At 45.5% G+C, this 17318-nt stretch overlaps 1 protein-coding gene across 4 annotated transcripts; it reads left to right on the top strand.

The window, feature by feature from the left end:
* Positions 1–1669: 1669 nt before the first annotated feature.
* On the top strand, positions 1670–16267 carry SMIM11A (small integral membrane protein 11A). 4 transcript variants are annotated; one of them, XR_002907937.3, is made up of 5 exons: positions 1670–1715; positions 2838–2900; positions 8684–8795; positions 11884–12112; positions 16081–16267. XR_002907937.3 is itself a non-coding variant. In XM_024197060.3 (5 exons), exons 3-4 carry the CDS (start codon positions 8775–8777, stop codon positions 12049–12051), a joined length of 189 nt encoding a protein of 62 aa, XP_024052828.1. In that variant the 5' UTR covers positions 1670–1715; positions 2838–2900; positions 8684–8774; the 3' UTR covers positions 12052–12067; positions 16081–16267. The 4 variants fall into 4 exon arrangements, 3 of the variants coding, with proteins under 3 accessions (XP_024052828.1, XP_024052829.1, XP_029767506.1); XM_024197060.3 differs by having other exon boundaries at positions 11884–12067; XM_024197061.3 differs by having other exon boundaries at positions 11884–12088.
* Positions 16268–17318: the final 1051 nt, after the last annotated feature.

The following is a 17318-nucleotide window of genomic DNA, read 5'->3' as shown; positions in this document are numbered from 1 at the left end:
AGATCCTCCGCTGCTGTAAGGTGACTTCAGCTTTATTGCTTCTCAGCTGTATTGACTTCAATGGAGTTGTGCCCATTTACACTTGCTAAGCATCTGGCCCCCATCTACCTAAACCAATAACATGTATAACATTGTATCAGAGCAATTCTTTAAAAACATTCTTTAAAAAGAAGCAAACTGCCCACATTTCCTGGTTTCCTATGTTCCTTGTCATGGTATCTTAGAACCTGGTTAGAAAAGAAAACAGGTAGTGCATTTTTGGGTGGCTCTCTCTGGCTCCCATTGGCCCAAGGCTAGGAGAGATGAGCTAGCAGTTAGTACACTAGACTAGGATTCAGGCAACTTGGTTCTGTTCCCTGCTCACCCCAGTGGCATAGTATCGCCTAGGCTAACAAGGCCTAGGCCTAGGGTGGCAAATTTGCAGGGACGGCAAATTTATAATAGCAGCATTTTTGTAATCGCAGCATCAGTGATTTTACCACACATAGGCGCCAACTTTTCCCGGCGCCGGTGGGTGCTTGTCCCTGCCCTGCCCCCATTCCAACCCCTTCCCCAAAGTCCCCACCTCAACTCCACCCCCTCCTTGCCCCTATTGGACTCCTTCTCCAAATCCCCGCCCCGGCCCCACCTCTTCCCAGAGCGAGCTGTGTTTCCCCTCCTCCCCCCTCCCTCCCAGCGCTTGCCGCCACGAAACAGCTGTTTCGCGAAGCCAAGCGCTGGGAGATACGGGGACGCGGCGCGCTCAGGGGAGGAGAAACGGGGACGCGGCGCGCTCAGGGGAGGAGGCAGAGCGGAGGTGAGCTGGGGGGAGGGGGGAGCGGGAAGCTGCCGGTGGGTGCAGAGCCTATGATTGCCACCAATGACGGCGTGACGCCATTTAGTAAACATACTCGCGAGAATTTGTAAAAAAACTAAAACAAGTTCATATGGGGCAAGGTGTGGCAATTATTTCAGGGCCTAGGGGCGGCAAAATCATTAATCCACCACTGGCACACCCACAGTCTTCTTTCGTGAACTTGGGCAAATTAATCTGTCCTATGCTTCAGTTCCCCACTTATAAAGTGGGAATAGCACTTCCCTACCTCAGAGGGGTGTTTGTAAGTATGATGTCCATTAATGAATAAGAGGTGCTCAGACATAAAAGTTATGGGGACCATAGAAGAATCTAGATCAAATATTTTGGGCGAGGAGAGGGATTCCTTGTCTTGTTTTTCAGGGACAGATAAGGTGATGAGATGGGTGTAGAACTTCAACCTGAACTACCAGGTACAGGCTAATTCCAAAGCAGATCTTAGTTAAGATTGTCTGCAGGTAATGGTCAAACTGCCATAGTGTATAGGGTTTAAAGGTCAGCCAGCATAGATTCATGTCAAAAGCATGGTGCATAGGCACATATGAATGTGGGATGTTGTGGGTACTTTAACTCGGGATTTCTATTCTTTTCAACACCTGTAGAACAAGCTCTCCACGTGTTCTACCAGGTGTCATTCTAAAAGGACAAATTCCACATTATCACTGTTAATAATATACATGGCGTTAAATGTGCCCGAATGTGCACTGTGCACGTTTGTTTTATGGAGGTATAGTGCAAAAAAGGGTTAACAGCCAGATATGGCTGTGGCATGCTGGGAGCTGTAGTTTGCCAGCTGTAAGGCTTCTGGTATTTGTAGTTTGTTTCCACTTCCCCTCTGTGTGTAATGGCTGCCTGCTGCAAGGTACTGTGTCAATCTGTTTTCTTTGGGAAGGTCTTATTTTTAAAATGAATCCGTGACCTAGGGGTTTCTGTAAGAGCTGGACCTTCAGCACAAAATGCAAACCTTAAACAAAGTGAGTTTCAGGTAAAGTTACGTTTCTGGGCCTGATTCCCTGTTGGTTTGCATCTTGTGTTGGCATTGCTGTCAGATCAGAATTGAAACACCTTACACACACGTGCAAGGCAGTTCAAAATTGGGCTCCCTATCTTTTTCTGGGATATGTCCATTTCCCCAATCCATCTCAGCAACTTTATTGGACACTTGTTGGACATTTTGAGCCCCACATTTTGTAAGGAACCCCACCCCAGCTCATTAAAATGGTTTGATATGATTTTAAAATTCAGTGAAAACATATTTGACTGTATGTGACCATCCCCTGCAGTACTGCAACCCAAGCACTGACGCAGAGTTCTTGGGTATGAGAACCTGAAAATGAAGTTGGCTATGGGCTAGTCAATTTCACTTATGTTTAGTTTCTCTGTCTCAGCTGAGTGAAGTAAATGAATAGCAGAAAGAGAGTGAAAATTACTGTGTTGAAAAAATTACTTCCGTTTCCTGAGCTGTGTGTGCAATTCAGGTACAGTGTCGGTGACAGCTGGGAGAGGACTTCCATTGGGAAGTGACTTGTTTGGGGGTGAAGAGTTGAGGGGGAGCAGAGGTAGCAGGGCCCAAGTAACAATGGCAGGGGAAGGCAGCACAATCAAGCAGTGGACGGGTAGGGGACAAGCACTGGGGAGTGGTGGGAAGCTGGTAACTGGCAGCAGGAAAGCCAGGCAGGGTGCTGAGGGGTGCAAGGCAAGTGGGAAGTGATGGACATTGGTGGTGTTAAGAGGGAGGCACGCAGGTGGAAGTAGCCGCAGCAGTATGGTGATTGGGCTGGTAGTGAGTGCAGCGGTGGCTGGTAGTGAGTGCAGCGGTGGCGGCGGCATTGCAGAAACCCCTCTGATCTACAAGCAGTCTGGCATGTGACTAAAATGGTGTGCTGGGACCCCGGGGTTAACAATCTGAGATGCTGCAGGCATTTGTAATATGATTTTAAATCTGTCCCTTTAAATTTCCCTTTGCTCCATGTTTAATTTCCAGAGTATGGAGTATGTGAGGGTCTGTCGGAGAGGCTGTTAATACATCTGCTCTCTACAACTCCAGGTATGAAGATCTCAGCGGTACTGTCTATTTCTGTTATTCATTTAACTGACTGCTCTCAACTACACTGGTTTGAACCCAGAGTAACTCCACTGGCCTCAACTGAGCAACTTTTGACTTATGCCAGCGTAGCCTAGAGTAGAATCTGGGCCGTTCTGTTTGAGCTATAAAAGTATCTGGATCCGACTGGCCCTGAACGATTTCATCCTGTATCACATGGATAGGCAGCGAGTTATATGGACCAGTGGTGCCCGTGCTCCACCAATATTTAGGAACGTGGGCCCAACTCCACCAATGTTTGGGCTTCCCGTGCTTTGGGGGGCCCTGTGCTTCAGGGGGATGCGGGGTCCAGGGTGCGGGCTGGGGCCAGGTCACTCGCTGCTGCCTGCACCAGGCCCCCTGCTAACTCCCCAGGTCTCCCTGGACTCTGCGTCCCCTTGAAATGTGGGGCTCCCCAAAGCGCGGTCCCCAGGTTGGTTGCCCCGGTCCGTCCTATGGACGGGACAGCTCTGCTTGGACCCGTTCTGGGCACCACCACAAATTATACAAACCTGGGCCCATGATCACATGCGCTGTTGGAGTTTTGAGGAATTGTGGCAGTGGCAGTCCAGGTTCAGTTCCTCTCCCGCCGTGTCACACACCGGCTTTTTGTCTGGGTTTGGAGAGCCATGTTGGGGTATCTTGGTCCCACTCTAAGAGAGCCCAGCCTGACACACAGTGTAGCATCAACAAGTCAAGCCCTGTGATTGTTTCTCTGCCCAATAGCATGCTGTAAAATGTATCGATGGTCTCTTTAAATATGTGAACGAGGGGAAGCTAGCGAGATCAGCAAGATGGGGAGAGATGGTCTGAAGAAGAAAACATGGTTTCTGTCCAAATGGAAGGAGGATACACATTCTTTTAGCACAGGTTATAGTCTGCCATCACCTTACTGTAGGTGCAATCAAATAAATTCTATTTTGCCCTTGTGTGGTGCCTTTCGTCTCATAGCGCTTTATACACATTAATTAAGCCTCACAACACCCTTGCCAGGTAGAACAGTATTATGAGCCCCATTACACTGCTGAGTAAACAAAGCTATCAGTAGGCCACAGGAGTTTCCCAGCCAACATCACATAAGAGGCCTCATTCCCCACTACCTTGCACCTCATCTAGTCATTTAGAGCTGTGCACAGTTGATGCGAGACTGAGTGAGTGGAGGATTATGGTTTGGGAGGAGAGGAAGAGAGGAAGGATGGTCCAGTGGTTAAAACAGCAGCCTAGGCCTTGAGAGCCCTGGGTTCACTTCCCTGCTCTCCACTTTGATTCATTGTGCCTCAGTTTCCCCATCCATAAAATGGGGATAATGGCACTGCTCTGCTTACAGAGGTGTTGTGAGGATAAACATGGTAAAGATTGTGAGGTGCTACTATGGTGGTGGTCATTTTACGTGCATTTGCACAGGTGTAAATGACTATGCGACGTGAAAGTCAGTGGTGAATTGAGTCCTGGAAGTCTGTGGCAATGCTCGAGTAGAGAGCAGGTGCTCAGGCGCTCATGTGACGTAACCACAAGATCTCCTTGGAAGTCCTGACTGCGAGTGAAGGTGACTTCCTTTAAACTGAGCTGGGTCCCCTTTCCATGACCCTTGTATTTATATTTTCAGGGGAACAAATAACAGCTGAGTGTAGATGTTTTTAAACTCCTATCTTTGCCTTATCTGCCTTTGAAAAAGCAAATATGAAACTTCGATTGTTTATTTGCCTGCCTCCCTTTAAGATAGCATAACCTTGAGAGTACAATGTGTGAGCTTTTTTGTTTTTAAACCAGTGATGTCAATGCTAATACGTTTCTTTTAAAGTATAAAGCAGTCAGTCCTGCCTTTCATACATACACATCCAGGCTTCTTTCTTCTGCCAAGATTGACCAGGCCTGGGTCAAGATGGGGAAGCAGGATTAAGTGGGGCCACTGGAGGTTGGGGACATCAGAGAGTGCGTATGCAACACTGATATATAAAGGTGGCTTCAAACCAGTTCACAACAGTGAGTAAAGCTGATACTGTACGTAGGAGAGATGGCAGGAGGTAGGAGTCTGTCTCATGGGCACGCAGCTCCCTGCCCATGGTGAGGTAGTTAAGCACGGCAAGAGCCTTAAGACTTGACTCCTCTATCTTAGTCAGAGGAGGATCAGAAAGGCAGCCATGGTGGGCTTATTGTTATTGTTTGTATAGCTCTGCAAGTGGCTAAGAAGTGGTCCCCATTCTGCAGATCACACAGTGAATCTGTTGTTATACAGAAGCTCCCTGACTTACGCAAGCGTTCCGTTCCGGAATGCCTTGTGTAAGTCGAGTTTTGCGTAAGTTGGTAACGTATCTCCGACAACACTGGTCTACAATTTTTGAGAAGTCGTCTGCTTCAGAGATAAAATGTGCTATTTATTATGTATTTTGATGTGCTGAATTCAAATATGACAATTAAAACAACTGATTGGCTACTGTTTCTAAGATATTTAAGTTTTTACATTTTATGTCTATGTATATTGTGTAGATAGTAGAGTTTTAATCATAAATTGTAAACCTAGGTCTTTTCATGTGTTTATGGTTGCTTTACATGATAATATTTCATCTGCCCTGTTTATGTAACACTTTCAAAATCAGCAAAAGGGTTATATAAATAAAATTTATTATGAAACAAAAGGCAAAAAACTATTATGTACATAGTTTAGTCCTATTCAGTGTCTACTCGGCGCTTCTTGGCTTGTCTCTTGTATTCATTAAATGGAGCATCTCTTGTCACTGTCCAGCAATAGTCTGCAAGCATTGATGGGCTCCATTTGCCCTGATAGCGTTTCTCCATTGTTGCAATGTCCTGGTGAAATCGCTCGCCGTGCTCGTCGCTCACTGCTCCGCAGTTCGGTGGAAAAAAATCTAGATGAGAGTGCAAAAAATGTGTCTTTAGTGACATGTTGCAACCAAGGCTTTTGTATGCCTTGAGGAGGTTTTCCACCAACAACCTGTAGTTGTCTGCCTTGTTGTTTCCGAGAAAATTTATTGCCACTAACTGGAAGGCTTTCCATGCCGTCTTTTCCTTGCCACGCAGTGCATGGTCAAATGCATCATCTCGGAGAAGTTCACGAATCTGAGGACCAACAAAGACACCTTCCTTTATCTTAGCTTCACTTAACCTTGGAAATTTTCCACGGAGGTACTTGAAAGCTGCTTGTGTTTTGTCAATGGCCTTGACAAAGTTCTTCATCAGACCCAGCTTGATGTGTAAGGGTAGTAACAAAATCTTCCTTGTTCAACAAGTGATGGATGCTGAACACTTTTCCTCCTAGGCTCCAATGGAGTGGCCAATCTTTCTTGATGTAGTGGGAATCTCTTGCACGACTATCCCATTCGCAGAGAAAACAGCAGTACTTTGTGTATCCAGTCTGCAGACCAAGCAAGAGAGCAACAACCTTCAAATTGCCACAAAGCTGCCACTGATGTTGGTCATAGTTTATGCACCTCAAAAGTTGTTTCATGTTGTCATAGGTTTCCTTCATCTGGACTGCATGACCAACTGGAATTGATGGCAAAACATTGCCATTATGCAGTAAAACAGCTTTAAGACTCGTCTTCGCTGAATCAATGAACAGTCTCCACTCATCTGGATCGTGAACGATGTTGAGGGCTGCCATCACACCATCAATGTTGTTGCAGGCTACAAGATCAGCTTCCATGAAGAAGAATGGGACAAGATCCTTTTGACAGTCACGGAACATGGAAACCCTAACATCACCTGCCAGGAGATTCCACTGCTGTAGTCTGGAGCCCAACAGCTCTGCCTTACTCTTGGGTAGTTCCAAATCCCTGACAGGGTCATTCAGTTCACCTTGTGTTATGAGGTGTGATTCAGAGGAGGAGGATGGGAGAAAATGTGGGTCCTGTGACATTGATGGTTCAGGACCAGAAGTTTCATCCTCTTCCTCTTCCTCGTCTGACTCAAGTGAGAATGATTCTGGTGCATCAGGAACCGGCAGTCCTTCTCCGTGGGGTACTGGGCGTATAGCTGATGGAATGTTTGGATAATGCACAGTCCACTTTTTCTTCTTTGACACACCTTTCCCAACTGGAGGCACCATGCAGAAGTAACAATTGCTGGTATGATCTGTTGGTTCTCTCCAAATCATTGGCACTGCAAAAGGCATAGATTTCCTTTTCCTGTTCAACCACTGGCGAAGATTTGTTGCACAAGTGTTGCAGCATATGTGTGGGGCCCACCTCTTGTCCTGATCTCCAATTTTGCAGCCAAAATAAAGGTGATAGGCTTTCTTAACCATAGTGGTTATACTGCGCTTTTGTGAGGCAAAAGTCACTTCACCACAAACATAGCACAAGTTATCTGCACTGTTCACACAAGTACGAGGCATCTCTGCTCACTTTGGCTAAACAGAAATGTGTCCCTTTGCAAAATCAAACACTGACAAATAATAGAGCACGACACTGTATGATTTCTAGAGCTGATATAGGGCAATTTGTTCAGCAGAGTGATGTAAGCTTCGTTATGATTGCATCATCCATGACTTCTAGGAATAACATGATGCAATTCATATCATGTATGACGCAATACCAGCTTCAGATTGCATCATTCATTGTTTTGCCTAAAAAGCAAGTACTGTCCAAACCCAGTCATAGATTTATTCATAGATCCAGTCAAAGCTGTATTTTAGTCATTTCTGGTTTAAATTGAGATCCCTTCCCTTTATAACTCACTTATCCTCCGCCATTCCCAAGTCAAGGGTTGTATATACTGACCCAATAGCATATCTTGAAAACTAGAGCCAATCAACAATTTTAAGCATCATTTTCGTTCTCAGTGACCCAGAATTAGTAAAGTTTGACTACATTTATTTCAGAAGCATTTTGGCTGTAGAGCAGTGCAATTACGCAAAAAAAAAAAAAAAAAAAAAAAAAAGTACATACAGAACTTTTTCCATAAGTCCGGATTTCCGTAAGTTGGGTTTGCGCAACCCGGGGAGCGTCTATACAAACATTGGGCACACATAGGGAAACAGCTCAGGGACAGGTAGAGCATGTGCAGGGAAATCTATTTAAAGTGGAACCCATGTGTCTGATGTTCTGAAACCGCTGGATAAGCAGAGGTGAAAACCAAAATGCAGAATCTCATCCGTGTGCAGCTGCCTTATGGCCACTTTAGGTTCCTCAAGCATTCCTCAGCTGGAGATCTCAGTGCCAGCAGCAACAGCAAGCGCCCTAGGGGATCACTTTCAGCTGTTCTATTGTGTTTGTCAGAGGAGGACTTACGTATAGTGTTTTTTTCAAAATCCAGAAGCATATTTTCACTTCCCCCAGATGATACTAAAGACAAGAGCAATCGTAGCAGTGGGGATTCAAGCTCTGAGCAGGGCTGGTGGGATTAAAACCGCAGCCTTGGTTTTGGTGGGCTTGTTTTCCTAAAACATCTCATGGGGATACTTCATTTGCACACATGTCATGCTTATTAAAGCAGCCAGCGTTGCATTTATAGTTGAACAGCTGCGTCTGGAAGGGGTGGGCCCCCTCCATACAAACAAATGACACTTGTTCCAGGACTGTCAACCTTCAGCTCTGTGTAAGGCTCCCAATGGCCATTGTACCTGTCACTCAGCCAGCTACAAAATAATCCGCTCCCTGCGAGGTGGTTACTGAATGTTCCGAGAGTATCATAGCAGTAGGCTTGGTGTGCTTGTCAGAGCCCCGCAGCTAGGACATGTCAAATGCAGACAAATTGGCTCATTTCTTTCTTTCTTTTTATTTCCTCAGATGAATCCGCCTCCACCAGTTTCTTATAAATCTGATAAACGTTGCTGGGCTTAGACTGTGGTGTGATCCGTGATATCATCAGAGATCCAAGATGGTGGAATTTAATTGGAGGGTGAGGAGACTTTTGTTGTTAAAGCCTGGGGCGGACAGGGGTGGTGGTGTTAAAGAGGAGTGTGTTAAGCTAGAGTTGGGAATTTTGTGTCGGAGTGTGTGTCTTTGGTTGGAATAAACGCCATGTTCACGTTTAAGGGGATTTAACGACAGCTCTCTCCCCATGGAATCTGGAGACTTAATATTATATTTCCTACTATATATATATTCAGTGCCTTGCAAGTTGACTTTGCTGTGTGCATATGAATAAGGACTTTGCTGTGGGCCTCAGAGTACTATAGGCAGACTCTGTCTTGCTTCTCCATACACACACTCCACATGGCATTTGGCTCTGCTTATCTTACTTTCTGTCTAGTGCCCCTTTCATGGCTGTGCTGTAGCACAGTTGCTGTGTTGTCTATACCACTCATCCCCATGTTGCTGCACGGTATCCCTGGTATAGATATACCACTTAGCAAGCAGCACACCAGACGCAGTGACTTTCTTGAGTTGTGGCAGGTTTTAATTAAAGCCACGAGCAGCTTATTGGTAAGAAGTCACCTGAGGTTATAGCCAACTGGCATTTGGGGCATATGAGAATATTGGCTCTGCTAGTACACCTAGAGATATGCATAAGGGCACCCTAACCCCCCTTAGCAGGTGTACAGTGCTCTGTTCTTTCAGGAACAATGAGCTGCCAGAGAGTTGTCATTTACCCTCTATTCTTATCTTCGCTTGAGTAACATGGGGTGAGTGGAGGAAAGCAGCTAAATCTTATAGTTTTATTTGGCTTGGATTCTCCTCATCTACATTTGTAAAGCTGTAACTTATCCTCTTTTAAATCCCTCCTTAAAACCTACCCCTGCATTGATGCCTGCCAGTCACTCCTGATTAGCATTGGCTAGGCAATAGGTCAGCTGGGACTTAAATTTTTCTACTCAATTCTGTTTGCTTGCCCCATACTCCCATATTTATGTGTGTGCTTAAAGCTGAGCCTGTGTGTAATCTTTGCAGGATCCTGGCCTTGGTTTGGTTTCCTCTGAAGAATTTAATATTGGTCAATATCAGAGACATTATCAAATATCTTCTATCCTGAATCGAGCAGACATCCTCCCACCCACCTATGCCCTGCTTACATTAGAAAAACAATCCATTTACTGAGAACATGGGTAGTTTCACTAAAAGGGTGCGGAACATAGTTTTCTTTTGTCTGCACTTGCAATTAAGTTCAGCACCCATAGCTAACAACCATTCTAGTGTAGGCAGGGCCCCAGGGAACCCTCCACACCACACTGTAATGGATATTTATCACCTCATTGACTTGTGATGGTGCCTAGAGCTTGGTTAAGACTAAATAACGAATAGTTTATTCTGCAAGTTTTTCTGAGTGCAAATTGTCTGCAAGCAGATCTGTTTTCTCAGATTCAGCCATTACTCAGAATGATTGGCCAGATCGCTTTTGTGACTGATGTGTGGCCTGAAGTTTATTCACAAGCAGCACATTGTGAAATATTCATTATGAAATGTCTGAGCTCTTTTGGCTAGACACAGATGTCACTGCTACCTGGGGAAGCAACTCAACATAAAAATGGGGGATGAGCCAGTTGGATTTTTTTTTCATTCAGAACTCTGTATTTTACTCACAGAAAAGCAGTTAACCAAAAAAAAAAAAAAATCAGTATGAAACACGGGGATTCCACAGATCAGCATTTATTATCCACCCCTGGGCAACAAAAACAGCCTTATCCCAGGGAACCTACAACTTCCTGTTTCTGGATCAGCTGCTTTTATGGCCCCTCCCTGGAGCTCTGTGTGGGCCAGAGATGGAATGAACTCAGGGTTATCTAATCTCTGCACCCAGTCGCATGATGTATTTCTGTGCCCTGAATGGATGAGATACTTTTTTTCAATACACAGAACTCCCTTTTTGGACTTCGATGTCTGCACAGGTATTCACAGAAACCATAGTCATTCCTCCCTCCCCCCGTCCCCCCTTGAGAGAGGAATACACATCTCCCCATGTCTGGATGACTGTCTCAACAGATCACCGTTATAGATCAATGTTACACAGAGCCTGGCAGCCACTGCTACATGCCTTCATGATTATGGCTGTCAGTGAACAAGGAAAAGAGCCAATTACAGCCCTCACAACCCCCCAGTATTGGTAGGGTCTGGTCACCATCCAAGACAGTGTCCTTATTACAGTGGAAGATGGTGTCTGTGATTTGTCAGACATTGGCCTACAGCTCCTAAGCTACAATTCTTGGCTCAGCTCTGGCTCTTTTGGTCTCGTACATGAATACCTTGTGCAACTCCTGTTTTGTTTCCATCCTGCAATTGCAACAAACCAGTACATAAAGATCTTGGTCTGGAGCCAGTATTACCATTGCCTGATTTGCTCATCTTTGATATTATTCTGTAGCTACCTGATGTCAGGTCCAGGTAAGACGGTCATCAGCATGGCTAGCAGGCTCCATGTAGCAGGAGCACATTTGGGCTGTTAGGTGCCAGGAGGAGTTTTGATATTTAATAGTTCTAGAGTTATCATCCACTGTAATCACTCTTTTCCAGCAGATGATTCTTCAGAAACCTGGGGTGAAATCCTGACTCCATTGAAATCAATGGCAAAACTGAGTACATAAACTTCTAGGAAGGCCAAAAATCTTCAGCACTGCCCAGGAAAGCAACTTTGATCATGCCTAATGTCTGAGACGAGTGTAGGAATCAGGTGAAGCCTCACAATTACCACTCAAAGTTTGCTTTCTGCACATCTCTTGCAACATTCACTTAAAATTTGCCCTTCAAGCAAACCATCTTGCTGGTAAACTAATTCACGGATGAGCAAACACAGAAGGAGGTGTGAATACGGGCAAAGCAAATTGAGATGAATCAAGGGAAATATTTTGCAGTCTGCACCTGAACTCTGATCCACGTGGCCTGAAATTTCCCATGGGAAGACTGCATGCCCTGCATTGCCATAGCATGAACAAAGTCTTGAATCATGCAGCTTCCATAGGGAAGTTGCATAGTATGCCATAGATGTGCTTTAAATGTCCCAGTTGCTCAAGTGTTGTAGAAACTCTGTTGAACTATATTGTTTTATATTTCAGGTTTTGGAGAATTTTCCACTGCTGATGTACATTTTGGCAGCTAAAACATTAATTCTTTGCTTGGCATTTGCTGGAGTAAAAATATACCAGAGTAAAAAAATTGAACAAAAAATGAGAAAAGAACGTGAGGCAAAGCTGAAAAAGGAAGCAGAGAAGAAGGAAGACTGAAGAGGTGGCTCAGTCGGTGTGTGCTAACAGCAGGAGGGCAGTATACTGTTATAGCTCATTAGTATGTTTTGGTTCTGATCTAGTTGGATTCAAGGGTGATCTCGCTCATCACCACTTATCTTGTAGTCAAACAAATATATTTCCTGTGGTACTTCAGCACATGCATGTACGCTAAGCGGTTCAGTCCTTTAGCACTGACACAATGATCACCAGAAAAGTCACACTGCAGTGCATGACCTTTAAGAGATTCTCTTTCTGCTGTGTATCTACCTAAGCTTTTATACCATGCTCAGTGCCTATGGGATCTGAGCAGCAGAAGACAAGTTTAAATTGGGCTCAACACAGGGGTAACTGCATGAAAATTCTCCAGTCTGTGTTATACATGAGGTCAGGCTACATGATCTAATGGTCCCTTCTGGCCTTTAAAAAAATCTAAGACTTTAAAGAAAACCCAAATCTCTCACATAGTTTAAGTATGTTACAGGACGAAAGTACTTTAGCTGGAAGAGCAAAACCATATCGCAAGGAGTTCTCTGAGGTGGATATATCATGCAAGGTGGATATATCACTACACAACAAGCTATGCACTTTACTGGTATAAATGGGCCCCATTTTGGGAGCTGTGAGCAGTGCTCGGTGCTTAAAGGTGTTGCATACCCTTGCCTCTGACTGGCTTGAGAGAGAGCTGAGCACGCTCAGCATCTGATTGAGCCCATAGCATGGAGAATTATAGTCGTGCCAGTATAATGTACACCATCTAGGATGTGGTACCCAGAAGAGTGTCGTCTAGTGATTAGCGCATAAGACTGCAGGGGGGATCAAGGGACAGGGGTGCTATTCTCTGCTCTGCCACTTGTTTGCTATGTGACTTTGGACAAGTCACTTTCTTGCTCTGTGCCTTAGTTTCTGTATCAGTAAAATGGGGCTAATACGAGTTCCATAGCGCTTTACTTCTTTGTAAATGTAAAGTGTTGTTATTAGCAGAACTCCTGTTGCATTTTTAAATTAAGCATCACCCCACGTAAGAAATCAATTTCGATTTTTTAAAAGTGTTAGCAATTTGGGCCCAAGTCCTGTCACCATTCTTCTTCTTCCGGAACTCCGTCTTGAGTGAATGGGAGTTATGCATAATAGCTGGTGGCAGACTATGGCCCTAAGAATAAGTTGTGAGAATGCAGTGGGTGTCTATATGCCAAGTTGCTTCACCACTTTAGGTGCAGCTTCAGCTGTGATTTTAAACTGATTTAGTTAACTGGTGCACAAGACTCCATAGACACTCCTATTTCAGTTTAAACCAGACTTATTGCAGTTTGGCCCAAGCTGATTAGGAACAGGTTTAAGGCAAATGGAAATAAACGACTCTTAAACTGAAATAAGAGGTTCCCTACAGGGATTTGCAATGATTTAACTAAACCTGTTCAACTAAACTGGTGCAAGCTGTAGACAAGGCCTAAGGAAAACAGCAAAGGGCAGATAGAAAAGTTTCCATGAGACACATTCATTCAGTATGATTCTGCATGTGAATCAAAACACTAAAATGGCAGCTGTCACTGTAGCAGGCAGGGAGACTCCCTGTGATCCAAATATCCAGTCCACAGCATGGCAGCATCACGCCATGCACCACAGGGAGGGTCATTGTTAGCTGAGACAGGAAGATACAGAGGAAAATGTTTTGAATTTCTTCTATGTATAGTCCTTTGATTTGACGTCTGGGAAGGATTAATTTATGAACTAGAAAGATAGGGAAGAACTATTTTGTTTCTTTATCATGTCTGTGACTGTTTTATTAAAATTCTACTAGGCTCGGGATAAGATTTCAAAAATAAATATCCAGGGCTGGTGTATGTGTGGGAGAAGAAGTGTTAAGGAGCCCTCTCCCTCCATTCAAGCCACTGGGACACAGCACTAGGGAAGTGTGGGAAAGTCTGGCTGTCACTGTGCCCTGTGTTTGCAAGGGAAAATGGCTTCCTGCCTAAGGGCTATATCCTGACCCTCCATTAGCTAGTGTTCAGACTGTGGTCAGTAGCACTCCGCTACTTTTATGACATCAGCAAAACCTGCCCTGCCTGTGTCCCGTCACTGGTCCGCCATGAATTTGGGCCAGAAGCATTCTTGGCACAAAGGTTATACCTGCCAGTGTTGGAGATTTTCCCCCCAAAAGGCATAATTTGGTCCTGACGCGTTTTGGGTCTGAATTATATTGCCTGTCATCTTAGACTGTCAACATTGGAGCAGGTCCTCCACTTGGCACTGTACAGCAATGAGAATGTTTTGTGTGTTTAACAAGTAATAAAAATTCTGCTGGAGAGAGAGAGAGGTTAAATCAAAGTAGTTGCATCCCTGCTCATGCCTGGCATCTGGTTTCATATGGAGCCCTTCCCTGATGTTATCCTCTGAGAGAGACATGCTGCCATGAAGCATGGGGAGGCCCAGGGAGTACTGAGGAGATGGGCCTCCACAAGAACACCTTGGCTATCCGAAGGTGTCCCCAAATCCTCAGGATCTCCTCACAGCTATTGGGACACTCATGGATTGGAGGATCAATCTTTTCTTCGTTTACGTGGGGAATGGTGGCAGTGGGAAGAATCCTCCAACCCAAAGTATGTTCTAACACAGGAACATAAGAATGGCCATACTAGGTCAGACCAATGGTCCGTCTAGCCCAGTATCCTGTCATCTGACAGTGGCTGGTGCCGGATGCTTCAGAGAACAGATCAGGGTAGTTACTGGGTGATCCATCCCTGGTTTTTTAGTGCCAGCTTCTGGCAGTCAGGGGCTTAGGGACACCCAGAGCATGGGCTTGCATCCCTGACCATCTTGGCTAATGGCCATTGATGGACCTATCCTCCATGAACTGAACTTAATTCTTTTTTTGAACGTAGTTATCCTTTTAGCCTTCACAACCTCCCCTGGCAATGAGTTCCACAGGTTGACTATGTGCTGTGTGAAGAGGTACTTCCAAATGTTAGTTTTAAACTTGCTGTCTATTAATTTCATTGGGTGACGCCTGGTGCTTGTGTTATATGAAGGGGCAAATAACACTTCCCTATTCACTTTCTCCCCACCGCTTTGTGAAATCCACATAGTGTTAAGGCTGCAGAGCTTTGTGTTCGGCCATGGCTTTCCACATGGGAAGGCTGATTTAGACCAGTAGTTCTCAATCTTTTTGGGCTCAGTGCCCATTTGTAAATGTTTATGGCCTGTCACAACCCAGTAAATACTTTGAGGGTGGAGGTTCTGGGGCAGAGTTGTAACTAGGCATTTTAGTGCCCAGGGTGAACAAGCATATTTACGCCCCCTACCAGAGGTGATGTGTGGGGCGGTCACGTGCCTCCCCAGATTTTTTGGTTGCACCTCCCCTCTCCAACCCAGACAGCCTGGGTGGTCTATTGAGGTTCATTGGGGGTGGAAGTGGTGTGCCCTCCCTGAGCCCCGCTGCATGGGATTGACCCCATCAAGCCCTCCCTGGCATCGCTGGCCTGAGCCACCCCTGAGGCTTTGCGCTCTGGGCAGCTGCCCCTCTCGCCCTGCCCTGGTTATGATCCTGCCCTGAGGTGGTTTCAGGTGGATCCTGCCCAGCACTCATCCCACAGTGGCAGCTCCTGTGCCGTGGGCCTGACTGGGCTTGGCTCTGGGCATTGCAAACTCCGGGATTGCAGCACCACTCAGGTTTGGCCCTGCCCCCCCTGACTGAACCAACTTTGTGTGAGTGGAGTTGTGAGCTGGCTCATGGGGTTGCAGTACCTCTCACTCAAATTTGGCCTACTCGGACTCCCATAGTCATGACAGCTGGGCCAAACCTGAGTGGCGCTGGGACCCCAGAGGTTGCAGTGCCTGAAGCAGGGAGGCGAGCCCAGCCAGCCCTGTGGGATAGGAGACACAGGAGCTGCCATGTGCCCCTTCGAAACATTCTGGCAACCCAATTTGGGGGCCCAACCCATGGGCTGAGAAACCCTGAGTTAGACCATATGTTGTAAGCGTAGCATGCTTTCTGTTCTCACTAATTTAATCATTGTTTTTTCTCTGCAGATTTCCTGACATTTCCTGCTCATGTGGATACCTTTCCCGGGAGGGTGAAGACTTCCCTTAGATTGAACGATGTGTCAAAGAAATAAACCGTCCCCGAGCAGCATTCACTTAAACTGCATATTGACTTTTTAAACATGTAATAAGAATATCCATCCTCTCTTTATTCAATAAAGGTTCCTCAGTAGGAGCGGCCTGGGTCTCTGCTTACCAGAAATGCTGCACTTAAGGCAGGTGTCGTAAAAGAGGCTGTTCTTAAAATCAGCTGTGGAGTGCAGAAAGACAATCACTTCTAACGAGGAAATCCATCACAGGTGCTACAAGCTGGTGGTGCTTGCAGGAGGCAGATAATAGAAAGCCCCAGACTCTCCTTGCTCCTGTCTCAAGGCAACCAGCACCAGCTGCAGAGGAGAGCATAGGGCAGGCCTAGTCCCTCCTCTGGACACAGAAGAACCAATCCAGGGTGTAAGCTATTAGGGACAACATCTATGTGTCTTCCTAGATCTACCCTACATGCAGCGCCTAGTGCTCACAGTGCTGTACTGTAAAAGTAATAGCACAAATCAAACCATAACTCTTAAAACTCAGCAATTTCTGCCCTTTTGAGGAGCTGGAGGTTTCGCTTGCATTATTTTGCTACACAGAGAACACTTAGAGATGCCAATAGTTACAGCTGCCTCAGTATTTCCATTATAAAGGGTCATTTGTCAATGGCTTATAACTTCTCAAAGTTTCACCCTTGTGTCTGAAATTTGAGGGAAAAAATCAGGCCTGTGGCTCTGAGGTCACAATTCGGGCCTCCGTATGGTGCAAGAGGTGAACGAACAGTGGCTCACTGCTGCCCTCTTTCTGCGACTGCCCATTGTTGTATCTGATGAAATCAAACAAGCAATTCTAGCTCTTGGAGACTGTAGATATTGTGGGCATTGATTTGTTTACCGCTCATGTAACTGAAGTGCAGCTCTGGGGTGGGTTTCAGTAGCACAGAATTACATAGGCTACTAGTAAGGGTGATGACTTTTTATTAAAACCTAGCAGTCAGGCTAGCTATCTCCATGATAGTCTCTGACAATCCATGTTTTGTAAAATTTATACATCTACCAGGGACAGAAACTGAGAAGGTGTGGAAAGGTGAAAGAGTCTGTGGTGGTACAGGACTCCTGTGTCTTGCACTGTGAGTCTCCAACAGTTTCCAGCTGACAAGCCTGTCTGTGGAATATTTATGTACTGCCTAGGGCCAT

The sequence above is a fragment of the Terrapene carolina genome, unplaced genomic scaffold, assembly GCF_002925995.2.
Source record: "Terrapene carolina triunguis isolate 2854851 unplaced genomic scaffold, T_m_triunguis-2.0 Scaffold31, whole genome shotgun sequence".
Taxonomy (NCBI): domain Eukaryota; kingdom Metazoa; phylum Chordata; order Testudines; family Emydidae; genus Terrapene; species Terrapene triunguis.
This window is presented reverse-complemented; position numbering and strand designations above follow the sequence as displayed.